Source organism: Geosmithia morbida, assembly GCF_012550715.1.
Source record: "Geosmithia morbida isolate 1262 chromosome Unknown scaffold_10, whole genome shotgun sequence".
Taxonomy (NCBI): Eukaryota; Fungi; Ascomycota; class Sordariomycetes; order Hypocreales; family Bionectriaceae; genus Geosmithia; species Geosmithia morbida.
Genome location: NW_023336197.1, coordinates 546,291 through 561,817, shown reverse-complemented (window position 1 = coordinate 561,817; position 15,527 = coordinate 546,291). Strand labels below are relative to the sequence as shown.

Here is a 15,527-nt window from a genome sequence, read left to right as displayed (position 1 = left end):
CCCCCTTGTCGGTCCCTTTTTTCCCTTTTATTCCTCCTTCGACAGGTAATTCATACAAAAGTCTCCCCCAGAAATCCTCCCATCTTTTCCTCTCTTCTCTTTTTTTTCCCCTCCCACTTTCGCACCAAGCACAACGACCGCCACGCACAACGACACATTTCTCGCATTTCTCGCATTTTCTCGCATACATTACTGGAATCTAGCCTTTGACGACGCATCTCTCTTGTTTTTACTCTGTGATTTTTCTTACCATCCTCAAAGCTCACATCCTATGCGGCCATTTTATCCATCTTCATTACACCCACAACGACTGCGACGATTATTCCATCCGAAAAGCCTACAATCCGACGTTCCGCCCAAACCTAGACGCCGCCTCCATCGCTCTGACCTGGTCTCGTCGGATATCATCTCCACTTCCCGCAAGGACCGCCCCGCGTGCTACCCGAAAGTCAAAAACTCTCTTGGGCCGCCCGTGGCATTCCTGCGCACCAAGATAATCGAGCTGGAGCACAACTGCAATCGGTTTTGCCCGCCTTAGAGCGGCTAACTCCCACCCCCAACTGGGGCTGACAAGCCTCTTATAAAACACACCTTCACCCACCGGAAGGGGTTGTCGACAATTTTTTACTTCTTCCTTTTGCCCAGCACTCGGAACACCATTTCACACTCCAAGCGGTCAAGGAAAAAAAAGGACTCACGAGGAATAATAGCTGGCATCAACCATGACTCGATCTTCTCGCGCCCCCACTGTGGCCTTCATGGAGGAAGCCGACGAAGACTCTGGTAGCTCCGTCGAGATTCGGGCTGGCACCCGAGTCTACGCCTTGTCCGAGGACCAGCCTTCTCCACCCAAGGAACGCCCCAACACTGGAAAGTACAGGAGAGGCGAGGGCCCGAATTCCCCGCCCAGAGGAACCAAGGAGAGAGGTGAATCCCGCAAGGAGAGGGACCCCAGGCCCTACAGGGACCAAGGCCGGGAAATAGCCCATCACGAGAGGCGCGATTCCGAATCTGCCGCCAGGCGTATGCGCGCCGAGGCCAAGGCGGATAGGGACAGCGCCAAGGCCCTCAAGAACAGCCGTCCCCAGTCTCTCAGGCATGCCAACACCCAGCCCGCTGTCCAGCAGCCGCCGCCCTACAGGAGGCCCCATGCCGACGCACCGGGTGTCTATGGAGGACCTCCTCCCCAGAGGGCTCCGTCGAGGAGCCGTCCGAGGGCCGCCTCCAGGCCGGCTAACCACTATGATGGCCAGATGGGACCTCTGCCACCCGTTACCGGTGGCTGGGCTGCTAGCCCTATGGGCCCCCCACCGCTCTTCCCCTCTTCGGGACCTGGCCCGTACGACTTTGAGTACTCGCAGTCACCGTATTCGCAATCACCCATGCTGGGCGGCGCACACATGGCAGCCGCCATGCACGGTGGCATGCTCTCAGGGTCACCCGGTGGCCCAGGCTTCTACGAGATGGCCCCCCCTCCGCCCCAAGGACCGCCCCCGGTGACTCGCGACCTGAGGCAGCGCTTCGAGCCCAGACCTTCGTCTGCCATGGGCTACTCGAGCACGGCGTCTCGCAGCTACCGCCACGACGACTACCCCGACTACCCCGACTACCCCGAGGAAGCACCCTATGGTAGTACTGGCGGCGGCGGTGGCGGTCACCAAAGACGGCCGTCTCGCACCCAGAGGCAGCAGAAGGACGATGACCGCAAGCGGATGCCCCCGCCCGACCTGAAGCCCCAGAGGATCCCATCCATGCCCAGGCGCCCCAGCACCACGGCTAACACGGTCACACCCTTCCAGCCCCCGCCACAGCGCCCCAGCTCCCGCCATCAGACCCGACCCCCCCCTCCGTCCCACAGGCGATCTGTTGGCTTTACTGACCCAGATCTGCTCGACGAGGAAGACGACGAGGATGACGACGACGACGAGGACAACCTGCTGACGCACGAGGACCTGTTCCATGACTCCCCCGAGCCCTCATACCACCAGAGGCGTCGCTCCGTTCACCGACCTCAGCGCGGCTCCTTTGCCGTCTACGACGACGACGACCACGACAGTCAGCCCCTGGCCCGTCGCCGCAGCCGCCGTGGTAGCACGTACGGCGGGGCCGCTCTCGGGACCGGCGGCGTAAGCCTCACCGAGGAGAACAAATACATGGATGCGGTGCGATACCAGGAGGACGTCAGCGGCGGTCCACAAATGCCCCTCACTGCCGAGAGTCTTCGCAAGGCTAACAAGCGCGGCGAGGGCGTCGCCAGCAGCCGTTCGACCCGGAGCAGTGCCAGCCGCGACGACAGCGAATACAAGCGCAGCAACACGACGGGACTGACGCGATCATCCAACGGCAACAACGACGACTTCACCATCAAGGTTTCGGGTGCCGCTGTTGTCCGCGTTAACGGTGCCGAGATCCAGTGCGAGAACAGCGAGATCACCTTCTCCAACGGCATGGCAACCCGCGCTGGCGACCTGGATGGCGGCAGCGCCCTGTATGAGCTCGAGGACGACCGAAGCCTTCACCGTGAACGCAAGGCCCTCCCGCACCGACCCAGGGCTCCCAGCCAGGGTGACTCGCAGAGTCGGGGTTACCTTCCTGGATATGCGCCCTATGAACCTTATGACGGGGGCCTCCCCTCGCACGCCAGCTATATCTGATGATGAGGACGACATGTGATATACGATGATGATGACGACTTTTGTTTTATTTCTCTTCTTTTCTTTTCTTGGCTACGACCTTTTTTTTTTGTTGCCCTTCTCTATCTTGGCTATTGCTTTGTTCCTTCTTCCTCTTGTTCTGGATATGCGTTTCTTGTCATCCCCGTTTCATTTTGGACGTGGGGATTATCACAGCAGCGAGCTCTTTTCCAAACGTTCTGTACGTCTTTTCTTTGTGCGTCAACACCCCGTTTTGCTATTTCGTCTCGCTACGGATTGCACACTCTTCTTGTTTACTTCCTGGGGTCACTCGACCGACGCATGTCTTGGGTTTTTTCTGTACACCGGGCGGCTTTCTTTTGCTTCCAAAATTCTTTCTTACGGTGTACCATGCTAGATGCTCGGGTCCATAATGATTTTTTCTTGTGTCGCGGACTGGGGCATGGATGTCGGAGAGAGAGAAGAGATACCCCCCCTCAAAAGTTGGTGGCCTTGTTAAGGAAGAGGCTGTTTTATTTCTCTGGCCTCTCTGTTCCCCTTCTTGCCTGGCCATCCTCCATCCTCCTCGGGCGGACAGCGCTGGGCAAGGCAACGCCACGAAGAGTTGGGGGCCCTGGTGGTCCCCCTCCTAGTACGTGGAACACGGTTGTGGGAAGGAAGAGGTCTGTGCTTTTTTTTCCCCTCGACTTGTTTTTCTTTTCTCTACTACTGTCTTTGTTCTGGCCATCTGCTTGTCTGCTCTTTTTTCTTTTGTGTGTTCTTGGGTAGTATTCCCGCCACCAATCAAGTTAGACTGTATCGAAGAAAAAGTGTGGAGGGTTCACGCCCCCTGAGAGAGAGAAATCTTGTCTGCCTTGTTTTCTGGCTGCCATGGGAGGAGGTTGGATAGGGAAGGGTGAGATGGCATAAATTGCTAATTCTCTGGTGATGGCACGCGCAGATATACAGATATACAGATAGGCCAGATGGTGTTAATCGGATGATGAGGCGGTGCACACCCTGCTTTCTTCTCTTCTCTCCCTCCGTGTCTGTTCGTACCAGAAGAAAAAAAAAGGCGATGGCTGAGTGAATGTGGATGTATGTCTTCCAGTGCCTGTGACGTGAATATCTTTTCATCGTACACTCGTACGTCTGACTGTGACTGTCAAGGAGGATGAGGCTGGTGACGATCAGAAGATGTAAGTGGTTGCATACAATTGTGGGGATGATGTGGCAGAGCTGTTACCAGGTCAACGGGGTTTTTATTTACTCTGATATGCAGTGAGTGCAGGATCTGTGCTCGTGCATGCTTATTAATAGCAACTATCCTGGATGTTCACGATGCCTCTGCAAGACAGACGCACGAGAGGACAAGACAGAGGGTGGTTGAGATAGTATGGAGAGGAAATTGTGCGAATGTAGAGAAAGACACTCGTTTGTCTGACATCTTGCCAATCGTCCACATGGTGGACGTGTGTACAGGTAAAGTGAGACGGAGTACGTGTACTCGTAGATGACGCGCTGGTTGGAACCTGTGGCATCACTGGCACCCCAGCCATTCTGTTTCCGTGGAAACGAGCAGAAGCTGTGCTGGCAGTGCAGTGCAGTGCAGCCCACCTCTTCTCTCACCTCTCTTTTCCTCATTACGAGTACACCGTTCTTACCTCCTCTCTTCTTCTTCGATCCCTCACCTTCCTTTCTCTCTGTCCAATATCGCAGCGTTTCTGCGTGTGCGTATTTCAATCCAAGCGCTCTGTATGAAACCTGATTTTGGCGTGTATATATATACACACGCACCGACAAGGATTCCAACGTCTTGACATACCAGACACGACACAAGAGACATTCCACCCAAAGCCTTATCCGGCCTGTGGGCACCCCCCGCCCGCCCGCCTTCCAGTTGCTGAATCACAGCGACAGAACCGGCAACCATGGCGCCGACGCTCCGCGGCTCATCACTATGGGAGATGCTGACGGCCCGATCCCGCGAGGCGTCCAGTCGACTCGGGTCACCGGCAGGACCGCTGGCGGAGAGCGCACACCTCTTCTCGTCGGTCAGCCTGGCACGTCGAGACGACTACGAGGGGCCGGACCCGAGCAAGGGAGTGCTGGACCCGCACGACATCAACAACGTCGGCTTCTTCGTGCTGTTCGCGCTGATCGGGCTGGGGTTCGTGCTGACGGGCATCTGGTTCTTCTTCTGGGCGAAGAACGGCGGCTTCCACTTCAAGGAGACGGACTGGGACGAATACAAGTCGACGGTGCTGCGGCGCAAGGGGCCCAACGGAACGCTCCTGTCCGGCGCGACCCCGACGACGGATCTGGGCGGCGGCAGCGCATACCGCGACGTGGCCGATCACGACGTGGAGGAGGAGGGGGGAGGAGATGACTACGACACGAGCGAGCGGTACAACCGGCACACGTACCAGGACGACGAGGGGCGCACGGTCATGACGGCGACGACGGCCATAACGGGCATCACGGCCGGGCCGTCGGAGCCGGACAAGCGGGAGGCGCGGAAGCGCAGGAAGGAGATGCGCGAGCGCGAGAAGCGGCGCAGGGCCGAGGACAAGAGCCGCCGCGAGAAGGAGAAGCAGCCGCGCTCGGGCCGGTACGTGGGCGACGAGGGCGTCGAGGACGACGAGGCCGAGCGCGAGGCCAAGAAGGAGCTCCGCAGCTACCGGCACGAGCGGGCGGCGCGCGTCGGCGGCATCAACAAGGACGCCGAGGGCTCCCAGTGGGACGGCTCGACGACGACGCACACCAACCCCACCGACTCGGTCGTCTCCGGCTCCCACGCGTCGGACTCCCTCCTCCTCAACAAGCAGGACACGCCCACCAAGAGCGGCATCCGCAAGGTCTACTCCACCACGGAGCGCGTCGAGGCCGAGAGGCTGCGCAACGAGGCGCGCGAGCAGCGTCGCAGGGAGCACAGACGTCGCGAGGAGTCCAAGACCAGGTCCGCCGCCAGGGAGAGGGAGGCTGCCGCCGACCAGAAGAGGAGGGAAGAGGCGAGCAAGGCCGAGAGGAGGGAGCGCCGTCACCGCAGGGCCGAATCGTCCAAGGGCGGCGGACGCGCCACCGGCAGGGCCGCGAGCAGGGCCAGGAGCCCCGAGGGCGCGGGGAAGGCGGCGCTCACCGCTGCTGCCGCGCCGGCCGGGACGGTGCGTAGGGAGTTCAGCTTCCAGACCGGTCCCGAGGCAGCCGAGAGCGCGCTGTCCGAGTCCCTCCTCGAGAGCTCGAACGCGGGTACCAGCGACCTCGGCACCAAGAGCTACCATCATCCCATGCCGGAGCTCAGGGCTCAGAGGCAGAGGGAGAGGGAGGAGAGGAGGGCTAGGAGGGGGGGGTATAGCAGGGGGAGGGGGGAGGATGAGGATGTCGATTAAGACAGGTGACGATGGGACCCTGACTCAGGGACGACTTTGAAGATGACGGTACATGGCACATTTCCCCTTCCCTTTCTTTTCTTCTTTTCTTCCCCCCCCCCCCCCCCCCCCCCCCTTTTTTTTTTTTTTTTTTYCCCCCCCCCCCCCCCACCCCCTTTTTTTTTTCCCTCTTTCTTTTATTGGTCTTTGGCAGGTTTATTGAGATCGGGTTGCTTGATTATCTGAACATGGTAGTGTAGATTAACTGAATAATGAGCACACTTTTTATCTGACAATAAATTGGAATTGGCAATGAAAATTAGTAGAACATGTCTCGGAGGGGAATATTAACGGGGCGTCATCTATAGACTATCGTACAGGGAGAGAATCCGGGTCAGCCTCTCAGAGGGATGACGATGGACTTGTTCAGGGAGAAGAGGCGCTTGCGAAGAAGTACTTGGGTGGTATGGTACTTCGTATCGAGCTGCTACTAGCATTACCACCCGAGCAGTCTGCATTATCAGCTCGTATCTATGCCTGCTTCGTAGAGTCTGTCTGGACGGATTGACGGTGATGGATCCCGGGCGTGAGATGATACTGACATGACCTACCTCAGGCTACCTGACAGGAAACTCTGTAACGCTGGTGAGAACGGGCATGGGCGCATCAGCCGGGGTGGGATGGACACTACCAGTGGGACCATCAGCGGGACCATCACCGTCAGTGATCACCTACATCACAGCACGTATCGCTCACTGTATGTGCTGTAGCCTATTGGGCCGTAGCTGGGTACGGGCCCGGACTCTCAGCGGGACTCTCAGTGGACAGGTGAGAGGAGAGATGTTCTCCACTGAAGAAAGAGGGCGCCGGAGAAGCAGACACTGAGGCTTGGGCCGCTTAGCTGGAACTGTGGATTGATAGCATGTACATGTACGGAGTAACGTACACTGGGGCTGCTCACTGCTGAGTATTTATTAATGCTCAGAGGCTCAGGCCAAGGCCAGGGAGAGTCGGACCTCTCCTCTCTCCTCCACTCATCAACCAACTGCCTACCCACTGTTTTCCACTGTCCCCCCCCCCCCCCCCCCCCCCCCCCCTCCACCGCCGCCTTCGTCTTCGTCACTCTCTCTTCTCGTCTCGCCCAATATCTCTCAACACACCATCACTCCTCGGTGGTTTTTCATATATTCAGCGACACACCGGCATCGCCTTCTGATATTCCCCGAGAGGTAGTACTGATCTCTTCATATGTACTCTCTTCGCTAGAACGCACTCCCGAGTCGACGCCTACACGACTGCCCCGTCTTGAATGTGCCCGTCGATCCCGCAAACCTGCGACTCGACATCACACCCCATGCCTCTCTGAAACACACGCGCGCACACACACACGCACGACCACGGCATCGAAGGATAAATCCCCCTTCCCTTCTTCGTCTCTCTCTCCCTCTCTCTCTCCCTCAGCATCTTCAATCGTCGCCTTCCTTGCGCGGCACGGAACGACACGACACTTTCCGACGAAGCTCCTCTCTCTTGTCCGATAAGCTACGAGAGGAACCGGCAAAAATACACCAAGAAGAATATATATATATACATCCTCGCACCCTCTGTCGCGGCGGTGACGCCGTCTGTTCAAGGGACGAACAGGTTGGGGTTTTCCTCCTCTCATCCATCATTTCCTTCTTCTCTTAGGAAATAGTCAAGGAGGACAGACGGAGTGAACCGATCCGAAACCATGGCTATCCTACTATCGTCAACATTCTCCTCCACCTCGCCGCCATCGGCCTTTACAGGCGTCATCATCGGACTCGTCTCATCCTTTGGCTCCATCATACTCATCGCCCTACTCATCTTCGTCTTCTGGATCTCGGGATGCTCGGGTGGCGGGAGGATCCTGCTCGACCGCATAGGTCGTCCGGGCGAGTACGATGACGAGCAGGCCTTTGCCAGGGATGAGGCCGAGGCCCTCGAGACCATGGACGAGATGGCGAGGGCCGAGTACCTACGGGCAAAGGGTATGCTTCCCTACCCTCCTCTCCCTCTCTCTCTCTCTCTCTCTTCGTATCTCATCGTTTCCGTATCGATCAGGTGCCGACTAACAAACCTCCGTGATCAAACAGCCTTCGTCACCGCAAATCCCCCCGAATCTCTGCAGACGGAAATCTCCCTCTCCCAGTACCTGGCCATACAGGAGAAGGGCGTCTCGGCCTGGGAGTTTGAGCCCGAGCTCGAGATCGCAAACTGCTTCGTCGAGGCACGTACCGAGATTGAATTCTTCGACTCCGAGTGCACCGTCCTCACAAACCTGCCCGTTCCCAAGCAGAACGACGTCTACTACTGGGAGGCCAAGATCTACGACAAGCCTGAGACGACGCTGCTCAGCATCGGCATGGCCACCAAGCCTTATCCGCTGTTTCGGCTGCCAGGTGGGTCTTCCATCATCCTGTCCCCTCATCGAGCACCTGTCCTGTCGAGCGCTGGTGGTGGGGAGAGGAACGCCGCACCGTCTTGCCTCTGGAATACCACCTGCTGACATCCTTCTAGGCTTCCACAAATACTCGGCCGCCTACCAGTCCACCGGCCACCGCCGGTACAACCAGCCCTTTTCCGACCTCCCCTACGGCCCGGCCTACGTCCAGGGAGACGTCATCGGTGTGGGATACCGCCCTCGCACGGGCGCCATCTTCTTCACCCGCAACGGCAAGCGCCTGGAGGAGGTCGTGCACGGCCTCAAGGGCCCGAACTTCTTCCCCGCTGTCGGCGCCATCGGCCCGGCGACGGTGCACGTCAACTTTGGCCAGGCCGGCTTCGTCTTCATCGAGGCCAACGTCAAGAAGTGGGGGCTGGCCCCCGTCACCGGCAGCCTGGCGCCGCCTCCCCCCTACGGCTCGGAGCAGGGTAGCATCCTCCTCGAGACGGGCAACAAGGACGGCTTCGTCGGCGGCAGCAGCGCCCCCGGCACGGCCGGCCGTCCGCACAGCCAGTCCGTGACCGGAACCTCGTACAGCGTCCGCCATCACAACCCCCACGCCGACCACGGCAGTACCAACGGCAGCAGCCTCAACGCCCCGTCGCGCACCCACGGCCGCACCCGAAGCGGCAACCACTTCCGCATCCTGCCGCCCACGAGCCCCGGGCCGGTGCGCAGCCCCACAGACATCTCATTGGCCCATCTGGTCCCGACCGAGGAGAGCGGCGAGCCCAGCTCCATCTCCCACCCCGACGGCCCCGACGGCCGGGACGGCCGGGACGGCCGGGAGGACGAGAACCCCCTGCGCCTGCACCTCGAGGACGCCACCAACCCGCCGCCGGGCTACGCCAGCCCGACCGAGGACGACGCCAACAGCGCCTTCTTCACGGCCAGCGGACCCCACGGCCAGAGGAGGCGACGGATGAGGAGCAGTACCGTCGTCGTGGACTCGGACACGGACGACGACAGACCGCTCGTGCAGGTGGCCAACCGCAACAGGGGGGACTCGGCGGCCACCGTCATCCCGCCCCCGTCCCGGCGGGCGTCGGTCATCTCGGCCCGGAACCGACAGCGCAGCCAGAGCCAGCTCGTGCCCGCTCCTGACGAGCCGGTACCTAGTTACTTTGACGCCATGAGGCAGGGGGCTGGTCATCACATCAGTCAGAGGAGAGGTCAGTCTGGGTCGGGGTCGGGGTCGAGGTCGGGGTCTGGGTTTGGGTCTGGGTCTGGGTCTGGGTCTTGGTCGGGTTCCTCTCAGTCTCGGGCATCATCTCGGGCGTCTCCTGCTGATGAGGCATTTCGGGTGTCTCCTGCGGATGAGGCATCCCCAGTCGAAGCTGCCACCGTCCAAGATTCACCATCAGAATCACACGATACCGAGACTTGATTTTTTAAAAACAAACCGTCATTATACCCCAGCCCAGCTGCTAAGCAGTAACATGGCATTGATTTATTTTCTTCTCTCTGTCTTGTCCTTTGTCTTGCGTGTTTTGCTCTGCGTCTTGCGTGTGTGTGTGTATGTGTGTATGTGTGTGTGGATTGTTTTCTTTTTTCTTTCTTCTTTTTTTCTTTCTTTTTTTTGCTTTCCTTGCTTCTTTGCGTCACGTCCCTGCAACGAAGCATCTTCCATATATATGTCCTTCTTTCTTTTCTCTTCTCATCACCTGCCCGGTTTATTTTATTTTATTAATTCACCGGTCCTGCTCTCTGTGATGTCTCCATCTCTGTCTGGCCAGACTCTCCGTCTCCTTTTTTGTGTCTATACCTTTCTTCGTGCTTCAGATCTGTCCTGTCAGGTCTGTCAAATCTGGCTGAATCCTATCCTGGTGACGGGGGTGTTGGGGGCGTTTTTTTTTTTTCTTCTTCCTTCTCCTTTTTACATCTCCGTCTATGCATCCATTCCATCATGTACGAGTTACAGCAACATCAATTTCTTTTTTTTTGTATTACTCACGGGACGTCATGGACTTGTGTGCTTTTTTTCTTCTTTTTTTCTTCTTTTTCTTTTATTCTCTTCTCTCTCGTCTTTTACTGGTGCAACCCTTTATACTTGAATTGATGAGACTTGTGTATGGTGTATTACTAATACGGTGTGATTAGTAATAATCTCTTTTTATCAAAACTAGAATGTTCCGACTTGTACGTACTCTTCTTGCAATGCTGTATAATACGTTGGTTGCACTGTAATTCCGGCATGTCTGTTTTTTTTTTCCCTCCAATAACCCGCGTAGATAGTAACACAATCACACAGGTGCTAGAATGGAAATTCTATTTTATATTTCCTCCTCCTCTACCGACAAGACTGAGCATAGACCGTGTGGCCAATGTAACGTGTCATGTCAACACGTTACATTGGCCACACTCGGTCTATGCTCTGTCTGTACTCTTGTCTGCACACTCGCTACTCCATACCATCTTTACTCTAAATGAGTAATCCCTACATTTCTCCCAGTGTGTACCGGTAACTTTCCAACTTCCAACCCCCGGCCCCCTCCCTACCTTTAACCTCTGAACATGATGCGCACCCGGTGGTTCAATGCAGTCACCATGCAAGCATTGCACATACACGCACGCACACGCACACATCAAGAGGTACACACACAAATAACTACAGTTCACCATTGAAACCGTCATCTTCCCCGTCAATACCTTCGAAAAACGAATATATCGGACCATCATTATTTTCCACTTCTCCGCAATGTACTGATCAGGCAAACAGCAAAAAGCAAAACAAGACGAAACTCCAAATATCCAGATAAAGATTATAAATTTCAACAATTCCAAAACAAAACAAACGCCTTGCTCGTACATGCATGCCAGACGACACGTATTTTTGTTCTCAACAGAAAGTCGCTATGCAGTTGGTTGCCCATGTCTCAAAATCAAAAACAGAAACAACGCTTCCTTCACATTCTTCTGAGGAGGTGAATAGGAATATGTTGTTCGAAAAAAAAAAAGGAGTGTTCTATGCCAGTCTCGTAAAGGGGTCGTGAAAGAGAAAAAGAAAGGAGAGGTTTTTTTGCCCAGATGGAAAATCATGAAAAGAAAAGGGTCAGTGTCGTCTCGCTGAGACAACAGCGCCTCGCGGAGACAAGCGTGTCTCGCAGAGACGGAGAGTCTTTGCTCCGCGTGACCATCGTAAGGAGTGGGGGTTTGAGTGCTTGTGTCGGTATTATGTATTAGTGTCGGGTGTATCCGTTTTGTGTGTGCATCGGAATACTGGTGCCCGAATAAACAGTGTTGCAGATCGAGATCAACTCGGCAAGAGGAACAGAGTGGCGGTAGCGAGCGAAGAAGGAATGTAGGTATACATGGCGTCTGTGTCGGGAGGCGGCTGCAAGGAGAAAAGAAACCAATTCAAGCAGTAGGAAGAAGAAGAACAAGAAAAACGCCCGAGAAGATAGAGACGAGAAGTCAAGTCGAAGAGAGAACCGACGAGGAAAAACAGTAGTGAAGTGAAGACGAGAAGAGAAGACAAGGAGAGGAAGAGACACCGCTATGATGTATCCTTTCCCTTGCCCTTGCGGTCTGGTGTGTGGAGCATGCCCTGTCGATCGGGCGATCGATACAGCGCTGATTGTCCTAGGGGCGACGGCGGATGCGGACCAGAGGAAAGCGACGCGGTCTGTCGGTGCCACGGCCGGGGCATGCTGCTGTTGGAGGCGACGGGCGACTCTGGGAGGGGTAGCATCCCCGTCATCTCCGGGTTGTTGCTGCTCAGGTACGGCGACGGCGGGTGTCCAGAGGAAGATGGATATGTAGCGTACTGGCCATGGTCCCCGGGTGGTAGCTGGTAGGTCGGTGGTGTCGTCGACGAAGTTGATGGTTTCCTGAACGCGGCAACGGTCAATCCCCTGTTCCTCTTTTTTTTTTTTTCTGTGCTTTCATTTTCTTCTCGCTGGATTTCGCCGACGTGTTTGTTCTAGATCCACACGGGCTGAGCGGTGGGAGAGACGAACCCGGGGCCAAAGGTGTGATGGGCGTCACTGAACATGGGAGAATGCTGCGGCTGCGGAGTGTACGGCTGCTGCGGCTGCTGCTGCTGCTGCTGGGCGGGCATCGGCGGGCCGAGCTCCCAAGTGCCGTAGTCCTCGTTGTCGCTGTACGTGACGGAACCCTCAAACGTCGACGAGGCGGGGCTGTAGGCGCTGCGGTACATGGGCGACGGGATGTTCAGGTACTGCTGACCCGGATAGGGCGACAGGGCCACGGGCGGGACGGGGCTCTGGCCGGGCGGTACCGAGTCGTTGAGCACCGGCATCTCCTCGGCGCTGTAGCTGAAGGACGGGTTGCCGTAGAGCGAGTACGGGTGGTGGTGCGGCAGCTCCTCGTAGTGCGGGGGCTCCTCGTAGACGGGGAAGTTGGGCGGGTTGAACTGCGGGAACGACCTCGTCCTCTCCGGCTGGACCCAGCCCATGCGGGAGCGGAACTCGCCGACGGCGTCGATGGGGAAGTCCATCAGCTTCAGGGGCGCGCTGGACTCGACATCGGACCCGACAGACACGCAGTACGACATCAGGCGGCGGGCAATCTCCTCGATGGGCACCAGGGACAGACTTCCAAAGTAGGCGGCGCCGATCTCGGGGAACATGCGCTCCATCAGCAGAGCCACCGTGTACAGGTGCGCGATGGCGACGAGCGAGTTGGGCGAGCAGCGGTAGTTCTGGAGGTAGCCGACCGGCATCCAGAAGAGCCAGTCTCGAAGGGACCTGAGGCGCTCAAACTGCTGCGAGATGGGCAGGGTGGGGCTGATCTTGCGCGAGCCCTTGAGGAAGCTGGCCAGGTTCTGGATCTGGGCCGTGTCCACGCGGGAGCCGGCATCGGTCTGGTGCTTGAGGTGAGCCTCGACCCGCTGGATCTGCTCCAGGGTTCGCTGGAAGGCTTCGATATCCTCCTTGCGAGGCTGGCTGGGACGGTGGTCGGGGCCAGGCGACGAGGGAGCCGTGGGGAAGGTGCTGCTCTCGGCGATGAAGTCGACAAACTGGGACTCGTGCTTCCAGGACTCCATGGCGTCCATAACGGTGGAGGTGCCCTGCATGAGTTGCGTCCAGCTGGGCCTGCGTTTTGGGGCATCTGCGTCAGTCACCCCCGTGCATTCATCCACACGCGGCCGGCGAGCCGGTTCATACACGGAGAGCGGAGCATGGAGAGAAGAGATGGCTTACCAGTCGGTAGCCTGCCAGGACAGGACGAGAGACGCTGCCAGCACGGCATCCGAGTTCTCACGAGAGAAGATGCCGATAGCCTCGTGCAGGCCGCTGAGGGCGATTCCGCGGTGCTCGAAAGCCATGCCACCGACCAGCGGGCAGTCGGTGAGGAAGGCAATGTGCATGGCAGAGAAGGCGAGGAGGGCGTGCATGACGTAGGGAGTCGTGGCACCGATCCTCAGGAGGCTGCCGGGAGTGTGCACGTCAGCTTTTACAGGGCAACGAGGGATGAGTCAGAGTGGCTGAGACAGGTAGAACTTACGTCGGAATGTGACGGGTCCAGAGGGTGAAGTTGTTGGCATCCATCTGAGCAAGCTGGTGGTACAGAGCGGCAATGTGGTAGATCAACCTCAGGTCCTCAACAGAGTAGTGGCTCGCGGCAGGAGCAGGGTACACGTTGAGGGAGGGGAAGGGGAATATGCCGGTGCACTGCCACTCGGTGATGGCGGCCTCGACGTCGGGCGTCCACATAAGATCGGGCTTGTCGGGCGTGGTGGAGCGGTTGGCGTCGGCAGCGGAGACGTCGTTGTAAGGGCAGCGGATTTTGTGCTTGGTACAGTTGCGGCTGGAGACGGCTCGGTTAGCCTCTGTCAGCTGAAGCAGGGAACACAGCTCCCTCCAGGGCCTCAGCGGCTCATTTCGCCGATGTTCTCGACTCACCATTGAGGGAAGCTCTCATCACAGCGGATGTGACGCTTCTTGCTGTGGGAAGAGGGGTTCTCAAGTCAGCTACTGCTCTTCTTCTTCGGCTCCGACAGTCGACAGGCAAGTATCCCTGTCTGTCCGTAACAGAGTATTCCTCGTAACATACCAAGTTTCACAACCCTTGCGGGACTTGGTGTGGCTGATCCGTCATCAAAAGTTAGCCAGCGAGTTCCAGCAATATGAGAATCGGGGGTGAGATGGGTTCACAAACCTCCGACGGGGAGGACCGCCACCTGGGCCAGCCATTATGTCTGATTAGAAGAGAAAAAAAAAAGTAGTAGAAAAAACAAGAGTTTTTTAAGCGAAAGTCCTGTTAAGTCGTGTGTCAGCATGCTGTCTATCTCTCTCTTGGGGCTGGTGTCTTGTTCTTTGTTCACACCATTAGATTATGACGTACGTGGAAAGAAGCACGACGGAAACGACCCGTGTGCGGTGAAGTAGTAGAGGCGATCTTGGTAAGCGAATGTAGAATGGATGCAGCTGCTTCTGAAAGGCCAGAGAGGGGGGCGAGCTGGAGGTAGATCCGTGAGAATCGGGCTGGCGGGGTCTCTTCCGGTGGTCGATGTATTCCTCTTTGAGCAACTGTCGTCCTCTTTCTTCCTTTCTTTCTTTCTTTCTATTGTTCCTTCCTAGAGGGTTTTCCTCTTTTTCTTTCCGTAGCGACCGTGTTGTCGTTGTTGTTATCGTCGTCGTCGTTGTTGTTGTTGTTGTTGTCGTTGTTGTTGTTTTTTGTGGTGGCCAAGCTTCCTGTGTGTGTGTGTGTGTGCGTGTGTGTGTGTCTGTGCAATATGGGATGAAGTATTCTCTATTTCCTTGCTGTACGACGTAAGCGAAGGAAGTCTACAGAAGTCCTCGTAAGACGAATCAGAGAATAGACTTGGAAGAATTGTTGTTGTTTTTTTTTTTGTCGGTGAAGGGTGATATTCTCAAGCGAGACGAGAAATCATAAGGCTGAAAGCGAGAGACACCGGTAAAAAGCGAGTGACGGGAGTCGACGAGGACTTCCCAAGGTGTTGGAGGGGGGTAGGAAGAGGGGGGGGAAGCGAATGTAGGAGAGGAGAGACTGCTTGTGATGCAAGATGTGGATGAGGGTGATGATGACGATTAAGAAGGAGGAGGAGGAGGAGGAGGAGGAGGGGGGACGGAG

The 15,527-nt window shown here is 56.9% G+C and overlaps 4 protein-coding genes across 4 annotated transcripts; 3 read left to right on the top strand and 1 right to left on the bottom strand.

The window, feature by feature from the left end:
- Window positions 1-722: 722 nt before the first annotated feature.
- Window positions 723-2,654, top strand: GMORB2_1662 (uncharacterized protein; the record flags this gene model as incomplete). Its single annotated transcript, XM_035463643.1, has 1 exon — window positions 723-2,654. One exon carries the CDS (start codon window positions 723-725, stop codon window positions 2,652-2,654), a length of 1,932 nt encoding a protein of 643 aa, XP_035320474.1.
- A 1,910-nt stretch (window positions 2,655-4,564) lies between these two features.
- Window positions 4,565-6,022, top strand: GMORB2_1661 (uncharacterized protein; the record flags this gene model as incomplete). Its single annotated transcript, XM_035463642.1, has 1 exon — window positions 4,565-6,022. One exon carries the CDS (start codon window positions 4,565-4,567, stop codon window positions 6,020-6,022), a length of 1,458 nt encoding a protein of 485 aa, XP_035320473.1.
- Window positions 6,023-7,733: 1,711 nt separating this feature from the next.
- Window positions 7,734-9,855, top strand: GMORB2_1660 (SPRY protein; the record flags this gene model as incomplete). The annotated part of the gene is made up of 2 exons (XM_035463641.1): window positions 7,734-8,424; window positions 8,543-9,855. The coding sequence occupies 2 exons, from the start codon at window positions 7,734-7,736 to the stop codon at window positions 9,853-9,855; spliced, it is 2,004 nt and encodes a 667-aa protein (XP_035320472.1).
- Window positions 9,856-12,390: 2,535 nt separating this feature from the next.
- On the bottom strand, window positions 12,391-14,626 carry GMORB2_1659 (Fungal Zn(2)-Cys(6) binuclear cluster domain; the record flags this gene model as incomplete). The annotated part of the gene is made up of 6 exons (XM_035463640.1): window positions 12,391-13,525; window positions 13,634-13,861; window positions 13,938-14,240; window positions 14,336-14,377; window positions 14,487-14,519; window positions 14,592-14,626. 6 exons carry the CDS (start codon window positions 14,624-14,626, stop codon window positions 12,391-12,393), a joined length of 1,776 nt encoding a protein of 591 aa, XP_035320471.1.
- Window positions 14,627-15,527: the final 901 nt, after the last annotated feature.